Source organism: Syngnathus leptorhynchus, chromosome 9 (genome assembly GCF_054491065.1).
Source record: "Syngnathus leptorhynchus isolate UIUO chromosome 9, UIUO_Slep, whole genome shotgun sequence".
Taxonomy (NCBI): Eukaryota; Metazoa; Chordata; class Actinopteri; order Syngnathiformes; family Syngnathidae; genus Syngnathus; species Syngnathus leptorhynchus.
This window is the reverse complement of record NC_141203.1, coordinates 2,296,700-2,314,764: the sequence shown is the minus strand read 5'-3', so window position 1 is coordinate 2,314,764 and position 18,065 is coordinate 2,296,700. Positions and strand designations below refer to the sequence as shown.

The window sequence follows — 18,065 nt, the reverse complement described above, 5'->3', positions numbered from 1 at the left end:
GATCCCTCGTTTATTACAGGAGATGCGTTCCAGAAACACCAACGAAGATGCACGAAATAAAACAGCATATGTACTTATTTATGTCTGTATTTATACTCTATTGTATTGGACATTATGGCACATTGTGTTTCCTGTTGGCCGCGAGGGTGGCATGGGTGTATTGAAGTGTAGTTTACCTGTCAAGCAATGCAAAGCATCCCCCTTCAGGATTAACACATTACACTAACATGGGGGAGATCATGCTGAGCAAAACCAAAGTGAGTTGCGGTTGCACATGAATCTCCTGTTGCATTGTGGTCCTAAAATTAAGGCTTTGTAGACACTCCTCCACACTTTTACTCTCCATCAAGTTTCCTTGTTCCCTAAATCACCTTTCACACACCTGTACAGTAAATAAAAGAATAAACACGTGATATTGTCACGTGTTCCGACTCCCGTTGGTGCCTTTCCCTCGCATGCGGGCTGATGCTGCGCATCCAGCGCTTGTCTTCAATCACGTCCGCAGTGACATACATTACTCACAGGCACACCTTGGGCTATCAGTGCTCATTGCCGCCACCTGTCCCTTGTTACCCGCTCATCAGGGCGCCTATTTAAACACCGTTCTCCCGTCAATCCTGGTCGGTTAGTCTAGTTTACAGCAAATTATGTTTTCCAATAATTTCTTATAAAAACCCATGAAGTAGTGAAGGCATAATAAGTGAAGCACGAAGTGGCGAGGGATTACTGTACTATTACTTATCATGCTCAGTAATCCAGTTATTGATTTTTTTTCAGGCATCCTTGAAGATTGGTCAACTGATTAATTTCCTCAGATTTCATAAATACTGTAAGTGGAGTTGTGTCATCACCCTAGCAGTGTAAATTGACATTTTTTACCCAAAATATATTACCCAAGGGAAGCATATAAAAAACCCAGAGTGCTGGTCCAAATACAGACTTCTTTGGGACACCAGATTTATGATTAAGAGGCATCGTGTCTTTGCGCCAGATAAATTTAGAGCAGTTCCTTTAATAAATATGGTATGCTCTAACCAACAATTTGTTGGTCAAGTCTGTCAAATGCTTAACTGCAATCTAAAATATGAACATTTTATACTAATATTTGGTACAGTAAAACCATTTTTGTCAGGTATTCACTATGACATTCAAACAACAGAGGATAAAAAAGGAATCTAAGCACTGGTGACAAATTGGAACTCACAGCATTAAGTTAGAGTTGGCTAGTTTCTGTTGCTACAATGAAGAGCCTCACTTTAAGATCACAGCAATTTTATTACGGTATCAGACAATCACAGCGATGTTTGAAGGCAAGGAGAAAACTGTCAAGAACAGAGACAGGGCGACCAAATGCGGCATGAACCTTTATTGAACAGGGGGAAGGGGAAGTGGAGGCGTGGGCTCGCAGCTGGGTGAAGCTTGTGCCACAGCACGGGAGATGATTCTAGAGAGCGGCGGCGACAAGGGGGCCTTGGCATGGAGCGCCGCTGAGCCAAGGAGCTGTCGACATTCCTCCAGAAGCGAGGCAAAATGGTGACATCTGGACTCCCCGTCAAACGAAGTTTGTCTTCTCACACGCATAAGGAGAGTTCAACTGTGCCTCGCGCAACCTCCTCTTCACATGTGACACCATCGCCGAGACCAAAAACTGGAGCGGAGAAAACGCAAATAGCCAGAAAGCCACCAAGCATCTTGAAAGGGCTGCCACCTCCCCGGACACAATTGACAAGAAGCAGCACGCTGACTTCAAGTACTGCATCTAATCCTGCAGTTACCCATCCCTAAACCAGGAAGCGTGACATTAGCAGAGAGGCACAATTGACGCAGATGAAGAAGATAAAGACAGAGACTGCGGTGTCGTCAGCGGCTGGAGAGGCTGTCAGTAGAAGCAAAAACATAAAACCACCTGTCTGCTGTCCAAAGATAGTCATCATCGGCGGTCACCCGTAGTCGAGTATGACGGACGGTCCTCCTTCCTGGTCTTTGTGGGTCTTCAGGTGGGTGAAGAGGCCGATCCTCGACCCAATAACTCTGGTGCAGTGTGGACAGGGGAATGTAATGTTGGTGGGTTTGGGTTGGGCCTGCTCGGTGGGGGCTCTCTAATTTCTGCGTCTGCTTTTGTCTTGAGCTGCATGGTGGAGGTCAGCGTTATATTGAGCGGCGCCGTCACGGACAAGGTTTCTCCACGTTGTCCTGCCTGCAGCCTTGTCTTCCCAAGTTTTAAGGTTTAAGTGACACTTCTTCAGGTCCTTGAACCTTTTTTTCTGACCTCCCGGGGCCCGCTTTCCTTCAGCGAGCTGGGAATAAAGGACTTGTTTTGGGAGGCGAGAGTCAGGCATGCGGATTACATGGCCAATCCATCTCAGTTGGTTTTGGGCAAGCCAGCCTCCTCCAGGGCGCTGGTGTTGGTGCGTCGGTCCTTCCAGCTGATCCTGAGGCTTTTCCGGAGGCATCTCTGATGGTAGTAGGTCTCCAGTGCCCTTAAGTGCCTGCTGTATGTGGTCCAGGCTTCTGACCCATACAGAAGGGTGGGGAGGACCACAGCTTTGTAGACCAGGATTTTGGTCTTTGCTTGGAGGTCACGATTCTTGAAGACTCGCTTCTGTAGCCTTGAGAAAGCCCCACCGGTACAGCTGAGGCGATGGTCAATTTCATCATCAATGGTGTCTTCAGATGACTGGAGGCTGCCGAGATAGGAGAAGTGGTCAACCTTTTCCAGTCGGATGTTATCAATAGAGATGTTTGGGGGGCGGGCAGGCAAACTGCAGTTTGGTAGTGGTTGGTGGGGGATTTGGGTCTTTTTTATATTAATGGCTAGACCAAGCTGTTTATGTGCTTTGGCGAAGGCAGACAGAATACTCTGTAGGTTTTCTTCCGACAGGGCTACAAGGGCATTGTCGTCCGCATACTGCAGCTCCATGATGGATATGGTGGTGGTTTGACCTTTATCCCGGAGTCGGTTGATGTTGAGAAGTTGACCGTCAGTTCTGTACATGATTTTGACTCTGTGGGGCAAATGCTTGCTTATGTGACGGAGGATAGCAGCGATAAAGATGGAAAATAGTGTTGGAGCGATGAGGCATTCCTGTTTGACATCTGTGTCAACCCTGAAGGGTTCCGTCTCATCTCCACTGCACTGTGACTGACATGTTATCATGCAGTAGTCTCAGTACTCTGATGTATTTGTCTGGGAAGCCAGTCTTGGATAGAACCAGCCAGAGGGCCAGACGGTTAACTGAATCGAAGGCTTTGGTGAGGTCTATGAAGGCCATGTATAGTGGTTGACTTTGTTTCCGGCATTTTTCTTGCAGCTGTCGAGCAATAAAAACCATGTCCGTGGTGCCTCTGCTTGAGCAAAATCCACTCTGAGACTCAGGAAGGATGCTTTCTGACAGGGGGGTGAGTCTGTTGGCCAGAACCCGAGCGAGGGCTTTCCATATGGTGGAGAGGAGAGAAATGCCACGGTAATTCCCGCAGTCTGCCTTGTCTCCTTTCTTAAATACGGAAACGATTAAGGCATCTCTGAGCCGTTTTGAACTTGGTTTTTTTTTTTTTACAGAAAAGTGTGTTGGTGATGACCAGGTTGTGTTCTGAGCACTTGGTTAGTAGTAATGTGCCATTAGAGTTTGTGTTTCCAACCCCTTCTCTCCCCAGTGTACCCCTCCATAGGTGGTGATTTCGTCCCACTCTGGCGTTGAAGTCTCCAAGCAGGATTAGTTTATCCTCCTTGGGGACTTCCGATAGAACTTTGTCTAAGTCAGCGTAGGAGGCCTCCTTAACTTCATCCTGTGCATCAAGTGTTGGTGCATAGGCACTAATGACCATGGCCATCTGATTGTTGGCAAGCATCAGGCGTTTGGTCATTAGGCGCTTGTTAATGCCCACAGGGAGTTCATGGAGGTGGTTGATGAGGCGGTTCTGCTAAGTCATGGGTGCAGCTGCCGAGAAGCTCTTCTGTCTCAGTCCAAGAACTTAACGACTGAATCTAACACCCACCACCTGTGTGCTACGTTTTGGCTCGGGGCTGCCAGACCTCACTGTCCTTTCCCCGTTACCACTTCCTGATCACCACAGAACTTTGTTGTCCAGGATGTAAAATGCAATAGGTTCCCTTCAGTAGGACGCCTGCGTGTGACGTATTTTAGCGTGGGGAGACTGATATGCCTGCTGCCACCACACGGCCCTTGGCAGAAAGGGGCCGGGATCCATGACAATTGGAGACCACCCTCTGTTGCAGCCTTCATCCGCCTTCAGTGCCGTTGTGACTCACAGTGTCATCCTCCGCCACTCCCACCGTTGAGGTCTTTGGATTGCACTTTGTCTGGAACCACCCCTTTGACCTTACCGCCACGGTTGAACCTACCAGGAGCCGAGACTCCAGACGGCATCACTCTTAGGTTCATCGGAACACGCAAGGCTCTCCACTACGGCAAGGTGTCGATCCATGAAGAGCCCAAAGATATTACAAGCTCAACTAGCCGCTAAATCGCTGCTGCCTTGCTTGAAAGCTTCATCACAACTGAGCCAAGTTCAAGCCGTTGACATTCCTTCAGAAGAAAGGCAAAATGGTGTCTTCTGGACTCCCCGTCAAACAAAGTTCGTCTTCTTACACGCTTAAGGAGAGTTCAGCGGTGCCTCACGCAACCTCTTCTTCACATGTGACACCAACGCAGAGGCCAAAAACCGGAGCGGAGAAAAGTAAAATAGCTAGAAAGCCACCAAGCATCCCAAAAGGGCTGCCACCTCCCCGGATGCAATTGACAAGAAGCAGTACGCTGACTTCAAGTACTGCATCTAATCCTGCAGTTACCCTTCCCCAAAGCAGGAACCTTGTCGCTGGGAGTTAGACCTTCTTCCGCATCTAGCAGAGAAGGCTCCACAGCTCGGTCTCGATCATTCTGGCATACATTAAATAGTTAAACTGCGAAGGCTGACTGTACTGATCTACCTGTGCGTTATGTACTTAGTGTACGTTATCACAGTTCATCAGCCAGCCAAACTCATGTATAGAACACTTGAGCCAGGATTCAGAGCGTCTTGCTCCCTTTATTTCCATTCAGTTTTAAACACAACGGGTGAAAGCGCAAGTGAAACAACAAAACAGTTTCTTTGATGAGTATTCTTCTTATAAACAAGAATAAAGTTATCCAACAAAACAATGATAACTTACAGCCGTTGATTCCGTGAGTATAAGGAGAGGAGAAAGCTTCGCTTAGATGACGCGAGTAATACTAACGTCTCTCAAATTCATCAGTTGTCAAGTCGCTTCAACAGAAACATGCACAGCTTCCGGTGCATTTCGAAACAAATTTCCGGTTTGCTTCCAAACGACAAATAACCATTGTGTATGCTTCCTTACATAGAAAACATTTCTGAGCATAACGTATAGATTAAATACATCTGTTTTAAGTACACAAACAATTCTAACATCATGAAAACAATTCTGAGGGCAGAACACTCCCCGTCTGGCATGTAATGCCACAAACCTTTGAAATTACTTTCCTTTTTCTCAGTCCACTTTTAATCCGCCTTTTCCATGAGAAGGACCACTACAGAAATGGGCCACACGTAAGTCTTCGAGGTGCCTTGAGATGATGTCCTCACCTCAACCTTTCGGACCTTTCCATCGCTGCTCTCGGAGGTGGATATGACCATAGCCATCGGCCGGCCACTTATTCCTTGGCACTTGAGTTCGCTTTAGCAGCACAATGTCCCCAGGTTGAAGGTCGCGGTGTGTCCTGTGCCATTTACGTCTTGGATGGAGAGTACTTAGGTACTCGTTTCTCCAACGGTTCCAGAATCCGTTTGCCAGCGCTTCCACTGGCCTCTCAGAAGGTCTTTGTTGAGAGGGTCATCTAGGTCTAGCCTCTGTGCGGTGGTGACAAATCCGTTGGTGTACACGGTGAAGCAAGTCATCCAAAAGTTGTTGATGAAGGAGTAAGTGATCTGGCCGAACAGACCCGAGTCCTCATCGGTGACGCGCACCTGGGTGACCTGTGATCTGAGCGGTGCATTCTCTGGGACCTCTGCCAGATAGAACCTCTGAACACCGGACTGTACAGGTTGGCTCCCAGCACGTAGACCACCCACCACCTGAGCCGTGTTGGCGAAGACGCCATCAGACACGGAGACATTGAGATGATACGACAGCTTCATGGCTTGTTGCCTCTTGTTAGATAGACGCAGAATGCCGCTCTCTGCCTCTATGGAGAATGTCATGCGCTCGTTACCAGACAGGATGCTGTACCTGCGCCTCTGAGTGTCATCTATGTCGGCGTCCGAGGCCTGAACGCAGGTGACAAAATGTCCTGGCGGCACTAGCTGGCTGACGAAGGCCTTGTGAAGCGTCTGGCTGAAGTTGGGCGGGTCGTCGTCGGTGTTGGCCATCCGTCGGTGTTGGCCATCCGTCGCGCCGCCGTCCGTCGCGCCGCCGTCCGTCGCGCCGCCGTCGCGCGCACCACGAAATTGAAGCGCGGCCTGAGCTCGCAGTCCAACAGCCGCGCCGTCAGCAGCAGGCCGCTGTTGCGCTCCATGTGGAAGTAGTCGCTGCTGTGGATGTCTGACACTATCTTGTAGCTCACCCTGGAGTTCTTGTCCGAGTCTTGATTCTGAGCAGACACCTGTAGAACTCTGGTTCCGATCATTGTGTTCTCAGGCAGCACGGCCGAGTACGCCGGTTTCTGGAGGACGGGCGCGTTGTCGTTGATGTCCTGCACCACGTCCACTTCGGACCTGCCACCCGTCAGTGTGTCGGTGGCACTGACCGTGAGGCGATAGTAGTGCACCGTCTCGTAGTCCAGCGGGTAGAGCACGCTGTCGAAGCGGATGTTGAGCTGCCGCGATGGGTCGCCGCCGGCAAGGGTGAAAATGATGGGCTGCCCTGTTGGGCTACTGGCATTGATGCTCAGCAGCGAAGTAGACATGGCCACATCCTCGGGCACGGCGACGCCGTAAAAGGGCTTGTCAACGAGCGGCACGGCTCGGTTCAGCGCACTAACAGGAAGCTCCATCTCACTGGACATGGCACATGAGAGATGCTGTTTTGGCAAGGAATGAGAAGTGACGGAAGTCTATTTTGAAGCACATGAGTTTTGAAGACGCTCAGGGTTGGCTTGTGGGCTTGCCACACTTGATCAACAAAATTATCCAACAAAACAATGATAATTTACAGTTTAGATGACGCGAGTAACGCTAACGTCTCTCAAACTCATCAGTTGTCAAATCGCTTCAACGTAAACATGCGCAGCTACCGGTGAATTTCAAAATAGTTTCCAATTTGCTTCCGAACGACAACCATTGTGTATACTTCCTTACATAGAAAACATTTCTTAGCCTAAAGTATAGGTTAAATACATATGTTTTAAGTACACAAACAATTCTAACATTATGAAAACAATTTTGAGGGCAGAACACTGACTCTTGGTAATTACTGTTAGCATAGCGAGCATTAAAGATAAAGAACTGGGAACAACTGTGCCGGTGGAGAGCACGGCGGGCAAAGCACGTAGCGAGGACGTGCTTACGGAGATCGTAGTCAAGGGCGAGCATGTAGTCAGGGCGGCAACGGGAGTCAGACGGGACGAACGCAGTGAGCTTACAAATAGCATCACAGGCAAGGTATGCAGATGAACTGACAATCTGGAGTTACGCTGGCTGCGCTGATATAGTCCGTTCAACAAGCCAATGGCAGGTAATTGAAAGGGCGCAGCCGAGCGGCAGGTGCCGCAGGCACATGACAAAAACAAGTCATTATATATTTTTTTAACATTTGCAACCATTTTCTACTGGAATGGGTGTTTCAGTTAAAAAGACAAATACCTTTAATGGACGACCCTTTATCCCTATTACGTTTTCACGGTTTTGATCAGGAGTTTACATTGTGACACTCATATTTTCATCTGTGTCAGGGGGAGGGGGTGTGGCATGTAAAAGGTAGACTGGCTGTCGACCATCCGCACCTGTGTTTGGAAACTTGGACACATTTTTACTCCAGGCTTCTCAGTAATATCTTGGCTTCTTGCTGAGAAAATACCCCAAAAAATCCAACAATGCAGTCAATGGAGGACTTGATCGTTTTCCCTTTGCTTCAACTGAAATCAAATGTCCAAACTAATTTGTACATGACGTAAAAGTATTTTTATGAGAGCAGACACCAGTCTATAAAAATCACTTAGCCATAGGCAGCAATAATGTGTTATTCAAATAGTTTCATTTTTTCTGCTGACTATATTTTTCGTGCCATTCTGCACACTGACGAAAATGCCCATTTAAGATTTTGGCGGGGCTTTTCACTCGCTCTACCCATCAAGACTAAGCGTTGACAATTCCAGAAAAAAAGATCAATGTTAAGCTAAATATTTGAAATACGTCATCCATTTGTTTTTTTATTTTGGAATGCAGGAGGGCGGGGTATCACAGAATCAAATATAAACATGATGTGGGCGACGTCCAGATGCTTCGTTTGATAGAGTACATCATTTGGGGGTTAGATCCAATGGTGTGGACTACAATAAGGCCAGAAACACAACAGAATACAAGATAAAAAAGATATGATACATTTAAAGGGTATAATTAGTATGAGGAATATTAAAGCCCCACTTGGGAACTTTTCACTTTTGTTGATGATGGCAGCACCATCTGGACAAAAGTGCTCCTGTTTAGCCTGAATTTCCCACAAGTGCCAGCGCAGTGTTGTGAAATCCTGAGCTCTCGCTCGCCTGGACCAAACTACATTTCTGTTACCAGTGGCTGGGTGAAGGATGAATCGGATTGTGGCCAAACAAAATCATGTAATGGTGTTGAAAATAAACGTTTAATTTTGGGTTCGAACCCATATTCTCTACTAGTTTAGAGCTTTGAAACACATAAACAAAGGTGTGCATTCTCTAATAGGGACAGAACGACTGCCCATTTTGTTGACAAGGGACAAGAAAGTTAAAAAAAAAGGACTGAGCGGGCCAGAAGTTGTTTTAGATCCATCCGTGTAAGCATCCCTATCTGAGTCAAGTACCGTAATTTTCGGACTATAAGTCGCGTTTTTTGTCATAGTTTGGGTGGGGGGGGGGGGGGGGGGCGACTTATACTCAGGAGCGACTTATATGTGATTTTTTTTTAATTCAAAAATTCGCGATGTAGTGAAACCGTGATAAACGAACTGCGATGTAGCAAGGGATTACTGTCATTTGAACTGCAAGTGACGTTACCCGTGCCGCGCGGCAGTTGTTTACATAAAGGGCAGAGGATTTTATGACGAGATGACCAAGATGACGAAGGGCCCCGCGTACTACCGGCATCATTAGTGGCTTTGTTTGTAAGTGACACGGAGGACGAAGTGTTTGAAGGATTTAATGATTTGGAGTGACAGAGAAGCTTTGAAAAACTATTATGGCTTTTACGCACGCCCGGTCCTTCTCGATGGGAGCTCTCTTTCATCTCCGTGGATGGAAATCGGGGGCCGGCGCTCGGCCGGGTGGCTGTCCGGGGACGGTCGATGGGGCTCGGACAGGGCTTTTACGCACGCCCGGTCCTATTTATGGAGTTCTCTTCCACCTCCGTGGCTGGAAGTTCAGTAGTTGTTGGCTCGTTGACCTCTTGTTTTGTTAAATAAAGAGCCGTTTACCAAACCCACGTCTTTCCTGGTACTTTGTTAACGCTACAATATAGTTATATACTAGATCTCTGCAGCGTACGTGCGGCGTTGTTGACATAAAGAACGAGGAATTTGATCGATGGATTTATTGATTTAGAGTGAATATACTTTATATATTGTTATATGGGTCTGTGGAATAATTAGAAACGCAACTTACAATGGGTCAGACGTCAGCATATGCAGCGCATACGCGGCATTGTTTGTTAGGGTTTATGAACTATCTTGATCGTATGATTATGTTGGGATGTAGACTAGAATGATGAACTTTCTTTTAACCTTTTACCTTTCTTTGACTCTGAAAAGTTTAACCATTCAGTTGTTGCCACTTTCCAAATGGTGTGTTGTTTAGTTAGTCATCTGGAAGGCTCCACTAGGTTTTATTTCCACGACCTCGTAAAACAATAAACTGGGACCCTCTGAAGTGGTTAACCATTGTCTGAGGTGACCACCACACATGTAAATTGTCACCCCCACCTTTGCCACTCTCACCCCCACCCTTCTTCTCTCAATAAATACTCTCTTGCATGACTTCAACGGCAGACTTTGTTCGGACATTGCTGTATCTACAGTAACGAACAAATTCTCCACTTGCAAGTGTTCAAAGGGCATACTGTCTCCCGTGTGGTTCTTGCAAAATAAGTTAGAGTCGGAACATCCCTAACATTGTTTACATAAAGCACGATCGATGGATTTAATAAATTGGTGTGACACAGATGGTTTGATAAACGTGTTATTTATGTAATACTTACTTGAATAACTCTGAATGATACGTCAGGCCCGTTCTCAGCTCCTCGTTTGTGTATATGTCACGTTAGCATACCGTATTGTTTAGCCTGTTGTTGCTGGTTCATGTCTGTTTTTGGTGTTGGATTTTGACAAATAAATTTGCCCCAAAAGTGCGACTTATACTCCGGTGCGACTTATATATGTTTTTTTTCACTTTATTGTGCATTTTATGGCTGGTGCGATTTATACTCCGGAGCGACTTATAGTCCGAAAATTACGGTACTCACTTTTTTTTTTTTGCATTTACCTTCTTCGCTTTTCTCCTGATATTATGTTGTTATAAACGGGAACATTGGACCCAAACTTTTATTTTGAAATCTAAAAGCTTCCTCGAGATGCTTCCGCAGAGGAGTGTTTAGTTGGCAGTTGACCTAGATAGGGATTATTACCAAAAGTTTTGTCACTCAGTTGTCCTTTTTCATAACTTTCTTGTCTCCCGTTCTTCATCCGCAAAATGGGCGTCCTTCCGTCTTGGACGGACGGATCGCTCCGTCCCTGGAATGGAATGTTCACCTCTACAAACACCTGACTGCCTTCATTTATTTTATCTACTGCATCAACTGCTTACAATATTTGGGCCATGGGTCAGGCAATCGCAGGACACTTGCAGAAAAAGAACCATTCACACTTGCATTCACTTCTAAAGACAATTTTCATTGAACCTAACGTGCATGTTTTCGGGAAGTTGGGGGAAGGTGGAGGACTTGGTGGAAAAAACCTAGGCAAGCACGGGGAGAATAGTCAATCTTCAAACTGGACGGCCGTTGTTGAAATTGCTGAACGTAAAACTCTTGCGTGAGCCAAAGTGCTCACCACTTGCTCCCTGTGCTCCCCAGAATGTATTTGTACTTGAATAAAAAATACGAAAAGGTATTTCTTTGATTGTGGCGTAAAATCCAGGCTGTTCGCCACCCCAAGTTATACCTGGGATAGATTCCAGCGCACCCGCGACCCAAGTGAGGGTAAGCATCACTGAAAATGGATGGATCATGTTATTGCTATGAGTTATTTTCTTTTATCTCCATAGAATTGAATGTAATTATGGAAGAAAGATTGTTTTACTTTGAGCTTTACTGAACTCAAGAACTGGTTTCTAAAACTCTCATGTCTGGAGCAGACATAGTCCAGTTTCATCCGCAAAGCTAGCTTTAATTTTTCTACATTCATAAATAGACTCGCTTTATCTTCACCAACGGCGGGATTTAATTCCCATCTTATTTCATTACCCTCCATTTTTGCTGTCTTACCAATACTTAATAGGTTTAGCAGACTAATGTGACGTGTGGGGAGAAAAGAACAGAGAAAGACAGCTAGAGGGAGTGACAAAAGTTAAGCAAGAAACGTAAACAGACTGAGAATGTTGAGAGAAAAAGGGTTACTGGTTCTGGAGAGGGAAAAAAATGATGGTTGAATGAAAGCCCTCTGCAGTAATTTCCTCTAAGCTCTGTGGTTGAGCGTGTCTGTCCATGCCTGGATGAGAATGAGCTCCAGCCGCTGAGATGTGCTGCTTGCTTTGGCCCGCTCATTCTGCTCATTTTAGTGGTGCTGTCATTCTTCTCTATAAAAGAAAGTGGCCAGGCATGCGTCAATGTAACCACACTCACGACAGCCCAGGACAACCTCTGGCTCTCGGGACCGCATACTCATCCCCGTTTGGCACCACATGTTTTACAAAAAAAGCTTTTAATCTCCCCAATCAGCCTTCCACATTTCCAACAAGCTCTGATGGGAATGAAAGACACTTTCTCTTACTGAAAAAGAACGTTCAAAGGCTTCACAATTCATGAGGTTTTTGAGGAGGGGTTATGATAAAAGCTTTCTTCTGCGATTACGTGGGAATTATGGTCATAGACAAAAGACAAACATAATAGTGAAGTACTTCCAAGAATGTGCAGTTATTATTAATTATACAGTATAATTCCATTTTAATTGTATCTGAGGTACTTATCTCAATAATTGTTCCTGCCCTTAATTCATGTCTTTTGGGGTATATTGGTGATAAAAACTGGGATCCAGCTCAAAAACAAAACTGAACAAGGAAACACTCTTGATAATGATCGTAAAAGACCATTCACACAGACACTTTTTCTCCCATGAAACAAATGGTGAAGGGAAATCCATCCATCCATTTTGGGAACTGCTTCTCCTCCATGCTAACTCGTGTTCCACCATGGATGCATATCTATCTATCTATCTATCTATCTATCTATCTATCTATCTATCTATCTATCTATCTATCTATCTATCTATCTATCTATCTATCTATCTATCTATCTATCTATCTATCTATCTATCTACCTACCTACCTACCTACCTACCTACCTACCTACCTACCTACCTACCTACCTACCTACCTACCTACCTACCTACCTACCTACCTACCTACCTACCTACCTACCTACCTACCTACCTACCTACCTACCTACCTACCTACCTACCTACCTACCTACCTACCTACCTACCTACCTACCTACCTACCTACCTACCTACCTACCTACCTACCTACCTACCTACCTACCTACCTACCTACCTACCTACCTACCTATCTATCTATCTATCTATCTATCTATCTATCTATCTATCTATCTATCTATCTATCTATCTATCTATCTATCTATCTATCTATCTATCTATCTATCTCTGTCCATCTATCTCTGTCCATCTATCTCTGTCCATCTATCTCTGTCCATCTGTCCATCCGTCCATCCGTCCATCTAAATTCTCTTAATAGTGTTTTCTAATCTTTTGAATTTTTCCTGTGTCCTTTACATCCCATTCACACCAAACTTCAGGTTCATGGTGAAAATTATCCACTCATGGCTTTCAATATGAAGTTGCACAACATGAGAAGCAACAGTTTTATTTTTTTCTCTTCTAGCATGACAGTGACCTGATACGCAAAGTACCGGAAAGGGCCGCACAGCTATTAATTCATCAAAACAATATTTAAAAAACAAAACAAAACTTTACAGCAGAATTAGATTATATTTCAAAGTTAATCTGTGACCCATTTTGGCTTCCGCACGTAAAAGTGGGAAAACCAGCTTTAAAACAAGTACACAGCAGTCAACAATGATTGGGTGTGGAAACACAAAATATCGCAAAGCGCATTGTCTTGTTGTAGTCATGAGAAACACATGTATAAAATCCATTCTGTTTTTCATCCCGAGTCCGAGCAGTTTGTTGTTGCCATGGCTCCTTGCCCAGCTAAGTATGACTCGCTTTTTATCCTTCATGCCGACCATATAATTCTAGTCAAAGGCATACAGTAACATGCTGTGATTTGTCATAATTCACTATGTTTATATAATGTAGATACAAATGGGTTTTCTTTGTCGGCATAGGCAAATGCCCACATTTAGTGTCTGTGTCATTACTGGCAAACCACTAGTCATAGGGAATGGCGTCTGAGGTACTGAAAATGATTCATGCACACGTTCTAAAACGTTTTGGTTCAATTGAATGCATTGCTAATTCCCCGTTGGCTAACTGTTAACTGTCGTGCTGTGAGAAACAACTAGTCTTCAGAGAATGACAGCTTCTTGACAGTTTCATTAAAACCACAGATGGCAGAGGAAGTGGAGAGGAACTTTAACAAATGTGAAATGCTGGTGAAATATGATGAAGGCCAGAGGACCTTTTTGTCAGCACAAAGTCGTGGACAAAATCCAGGCTGCCTGCTTACATCTCAAATCCTTTGACTAGGAATGCGCCTTTAGAAGAGGTCAAGTAACCCTGCAGGTGAGGTCTGATTTCGTATTAGTAGTGTCTCTTCCGCTGGAGGGCAAATTGCAACTGCTGCCAGTTGGGTACTAAGATGTTCTAAGATTAACTGAAGTGTGGAAGATTATACTGGGAGAAATACAATATACTGACAAGGCACAGCAAGGAAAAATGCATGACATTGCTAAAGAAAAAGGCCCCAAAGTATATCGCAATTTATATGAGCTTTGAAGCAGTTGCACTTCACAGTGCAGAGGTTGTACTTTTGATTCCCGGTTCCGGCCTTCTCGTGTGAAGTTTGCATGTTCTCCCTGTGCCTGTGTGAGATTTTTCGAGGTACTTTGGTTTCGTCTCACATTCCAAAAACAAGCGTGGTAGGCAAACAGAGTACTCTAAACTCCTTGTAAGTGTGAGTGTGAATGTATTGTCTATGTGTGCCCTGCGATTGGCTGGCAACCGGTTCAGGGTGTACCCCGCCTCCTGCCTAGAGACCGCTGGAATAGGCTCCAGCACAACCCTGACCCTAGTGAGGATAAGTGGTTCAGATAATGAATGCATGATGGATGATCTACAACTAAAATACTAATACAATTTCATTAACAATAACCCAATAAATAAAGATAATTCAATTAAGGCAACTTGAAACATGGCTCTTTGGTTCCAAAGCCCAAGTCCTTATAGATGATACTGCCATCCACTTTCTGGTATCAAATGATGCGTTCAACCATGTTGAATGCATACACAGAAATGCATGGCATCCTGGATGTCCTTGTGAATATGAATTTCCTCATTTCACAGTCGACCCATCACACCGTCCTTCATACTCCTTGGATTCCAACTATCATCTATCCGCTTGTTCTTTTTTTGTCTGCTTCCCACCTGCAGGACCAGAGGACATTCTGTTTTTCCCTGATTCTGCTGATTAACCTCTCCCGGCCCAGAGGAAGGTCTCTGGCTGTGCTTTCTCTATATATTACAGAAATGCTGCAATGATTTGAAGCCGCCCAGGGCTCTATTGTGATTGACATCAGTTTAAGGCATGGGCGTAAACTAAAAGTCAGGCCATGGATACGAAAAATAACACAACTATCTTCGTTTGCAAGCATTGTTTCCCCCCCTCCCACTCTGTTCGACACTGGGTAATGCTATCAAATTAACAGATCCAATTCATCAAAACAATCAAATTTGTTTACAAATACATCTCTTGGAAAAATATTGCTTGGGTCATGAACTGTGCGTTTTGGTCATGGACCCCAATTTAGTTCGCAGTAAAGACATTTTCAAGTATTTTAACTGGATGCTATAAGGACCGTGTGAAGCTAAATGACTAGCGCATAAACCTTAGTGTTAGTGATTTAATAAATTTCTGTGAACAATTTAAAGGTGTTACACGATAGGAAGTCGGGCTGTTTGATCTTTATGACTACTTATTCCAGTGTTACGGATAGGTGGGATGGTTTTTGATTCGGAAAGGGGGAAGCTCGTGGCAGCACCTCCTCCACACAGTCACTCATAAGTCAAAGAGCGTGGCTGGCCGGACGCAGTAGTAGAATAAGTGGCTGCTTCATTCTCACTTCCATCCAATTCACATAGCATTAAAATGACTTACTCAATCCGCCTGATATTGTCATCTGAATATTGCTTCTCTGAATAAAATGTCAACAAACTTCGATTTGTGTGGAGAATTCATGGTGACGGACGGCAAACGGACTCCTTGGGCTGCCCAACATGATGCCTGACCTAAATTAACGTAACAAAGGAGCTCTTCGGCCTTTATTAAAAAAAAAAGACTTTCTATACAACGCGCTTTCGGGGTTAATGTGATTCCCAAATTCTGGACCCAAAAGTCCGCATAAATTCGAGATTTAAGTGTATTTGTTGTTGTTTTTGTTGTAAATTAGTACGCAACATGGCTTCCAAATAAGAAGGTGCAAGTAATTGTGCTATTAAGAATCTGCAAAATGTCACCTTTACAGTGACATCCAGTGATTTCTTGCTGGCAGGGCAACAACTATGCGTGCTGATTTTATTCAATTGGGTATAAGTTTATTAACAATGAGCAGGATATTGAGGATATTGCCATTCATGCCCCCATTCAGATACTACAATAAAAATTCTGAATAAAAACACAAGAATTAAATCCATCCATCCATCCATTTTCTGAACCGCTTAGTCCCCACGGGGGTCGCGGGCGTGCTGGAGCCTATCCCAGCGGTCATTGGGCAGTAGGCGGGGGACACCCTGAGCTGGTTGCCAACCAATCGCAGGGCACACAGAGACGAACAACCATTCGCACTCGCACTCACACCTAGGGACAATTTAGAGTGCTCAATTGGCCTATCAAGCATGTTTTTGGGATGTGGGAGGAAACCGGAGTGCCCGGAGAAAACCCACGCGGACTCGGGGAGAACATGCAAACTCCACACAGGGAGGGCCGGAGGTGGAATCAAACCCGCACCCTCCTAACTGTGAGGCGGACGTGCTACCCACTGCACCACCGAGCCGCCCCACAAGAATTACAGATAAACAATATTTATGATCATAACTTTAGAAAGTAACGCATTTGCCCATCAAAATATTTGTACTCCACATTGGCAGCTCAACTTTTTCATAGCATCATTGACGTATAAATCATTGATGTTTGTATGGGGAGCCGGTAACCTCCTTTGAACCCTCTGTAACAGGGGGCCTAACCCCCGGTACACGGACCGGTACTGTCCGTGGGTCACTTGGTACTGGGCCGCCAAGCCGCACAGGAGAGAAAAAAACATGTTTTTGTTTATTGACGATCAATTCATTCTGGTCAAGACGCTCGTCCCGGTCACGTGACATGTTTTCCCAGTCGAGCTCGCAAAAATGAGGAAGAATTTATTTTGAAAAATATTTTAAAAAAATGTCAATTCTCTCCTAATTACATCCATCGCTGTGTCCCTTGACACAAGACGCTCCTCTTGGTCACGTGACATGTCACCCCAGTCGAGCCCGCGAGGCAAGCAAAAATGAGCAAGAGACAGAGAAGCTTGGAAAGCTTCTTTGGAAAGGGAAAAAAAAGCCCAATGAGGAGACTGAAGAAAAAGAGGCTACTACTTCTAAGAAAAGCTGCATGTAAAAGAACATTTAAGGAGTCATACTTAAAATATGGATTTATCGCCACAGGTGACTCTGGCGCGACAAGCACACTCACCGGCTATCTAACGAGGCAATGAAGCCTTCAAAACTGCTTCGGCACATGGAGACCAAGCATCCTGCATTAAAAGACAAACCTGAATCACTTCGGGTGTCATTGTTTCCGATTACGCCTAGATGGGGCCGGCTTGTTTCTGAGAAACGAGCTCAGTGCTCCCACTAATTCAATGTAATGGTGAGTGTTATATCCTTACTATTTTCTAGGTTCTTACATAGCAAGAATAGGTCGGACAAGGACGTGAAGGTTAACTGGTTTATTCCTTGATCGCAGTGCGTTAACAGGGTACACAACACAGAATGCCGCCGAGAAGTAACCCATCCCACTTCCGGGGGAACGCAAGTTAGCCCAAAATACACAACAGTGAGTTTTAATTTTATTTCGTTTAGAATTGTTTTTATGCCAGTCATATCATTTTATCTCATCGTATTTATATATTTATTATAGATGTATTATTTATTTATATACATTTATTATTTATTTATATATAAGGCCGGTCCCCAAAAATATTTCTGACACGTAACCGGTCCGTGGCGCAAAAAAGGTTGGGGACCACTGCTCTATGAAATAGATGCAGTGTAGATGTCCTGGGAAAGATTAGAAATGATCATAAACAGAGGAAAAACGCAAATCCATCAGGTACATAAGTTACAAAAAAAGAAGAAACGAGCAAATGATCCAGATTTGAAGACTACTTTATTCTCAATACATGTGATTATTAAA

General features: G+C 44.8%; 1 protein-coding gene across 3 annotated transcripts; it reads right to left on the bottom strand.

Annotated features, from left to right (window-relative positions):
• Window positions 1–5,037: 5,037 nt before the first annotated feature.
• On the bottom strand, window positions 5,038–17,600 carry LOC147050587 (protocadherin Fat 3-like). Of its 3 annotated transcripts, XM_085921122.1 has the most exons (3): window positions 17,539–17,600; window positions 17,343–17,403; window positions 5,038–8,504 (listed from the first exon to the last, which is right to left on the bottom strand). In XM_085921122.1, the coding sequence occupies exon 3, from the start codon at window positions 7,020–7,022 to the stop codon at window positions 6,318–6,320; it is 705 nt and encodes a 234-aa protein (XP_085777248.1). In that variant the 5' UTR covers window positions 7,023–8,504; window positions 17,343–17,403; window positions 17,539–17,600; the 3' UTR covers window positions 5,038–6,317. The 3 variants fall into 3 exon arrangements, 2 of the variants coding, with proteins under 2 accessions (XP_085777248.1, XP_085777249.1); XR_015067312.1 differs by lacking the exons at window positions 17,343–17,403; window positions 17,539–17,600 and having other exon boundaries at window positions 5,038–6,093; window positions 6,248–9,031; XM_085921123.1 differs by lacking the exons at window positions 17,343–17,403; window positions 17,539–17,600 and adding an exon at window positions 15,768–15,848.
• Between the last annotated feature and the right edge of the window lie 465 nt (window positions 17,601–18,065).

What these genes read in the sequence shown, in the direction of transcription:
- LOC147050587 (XM_085921122.1), bottom strand. Translation starts at nt 7,022, where the DNA reads ATGTCCAGTGAGATGGAGCTTCCTGTTAGTGCGCTGAACCGAGCCGTG.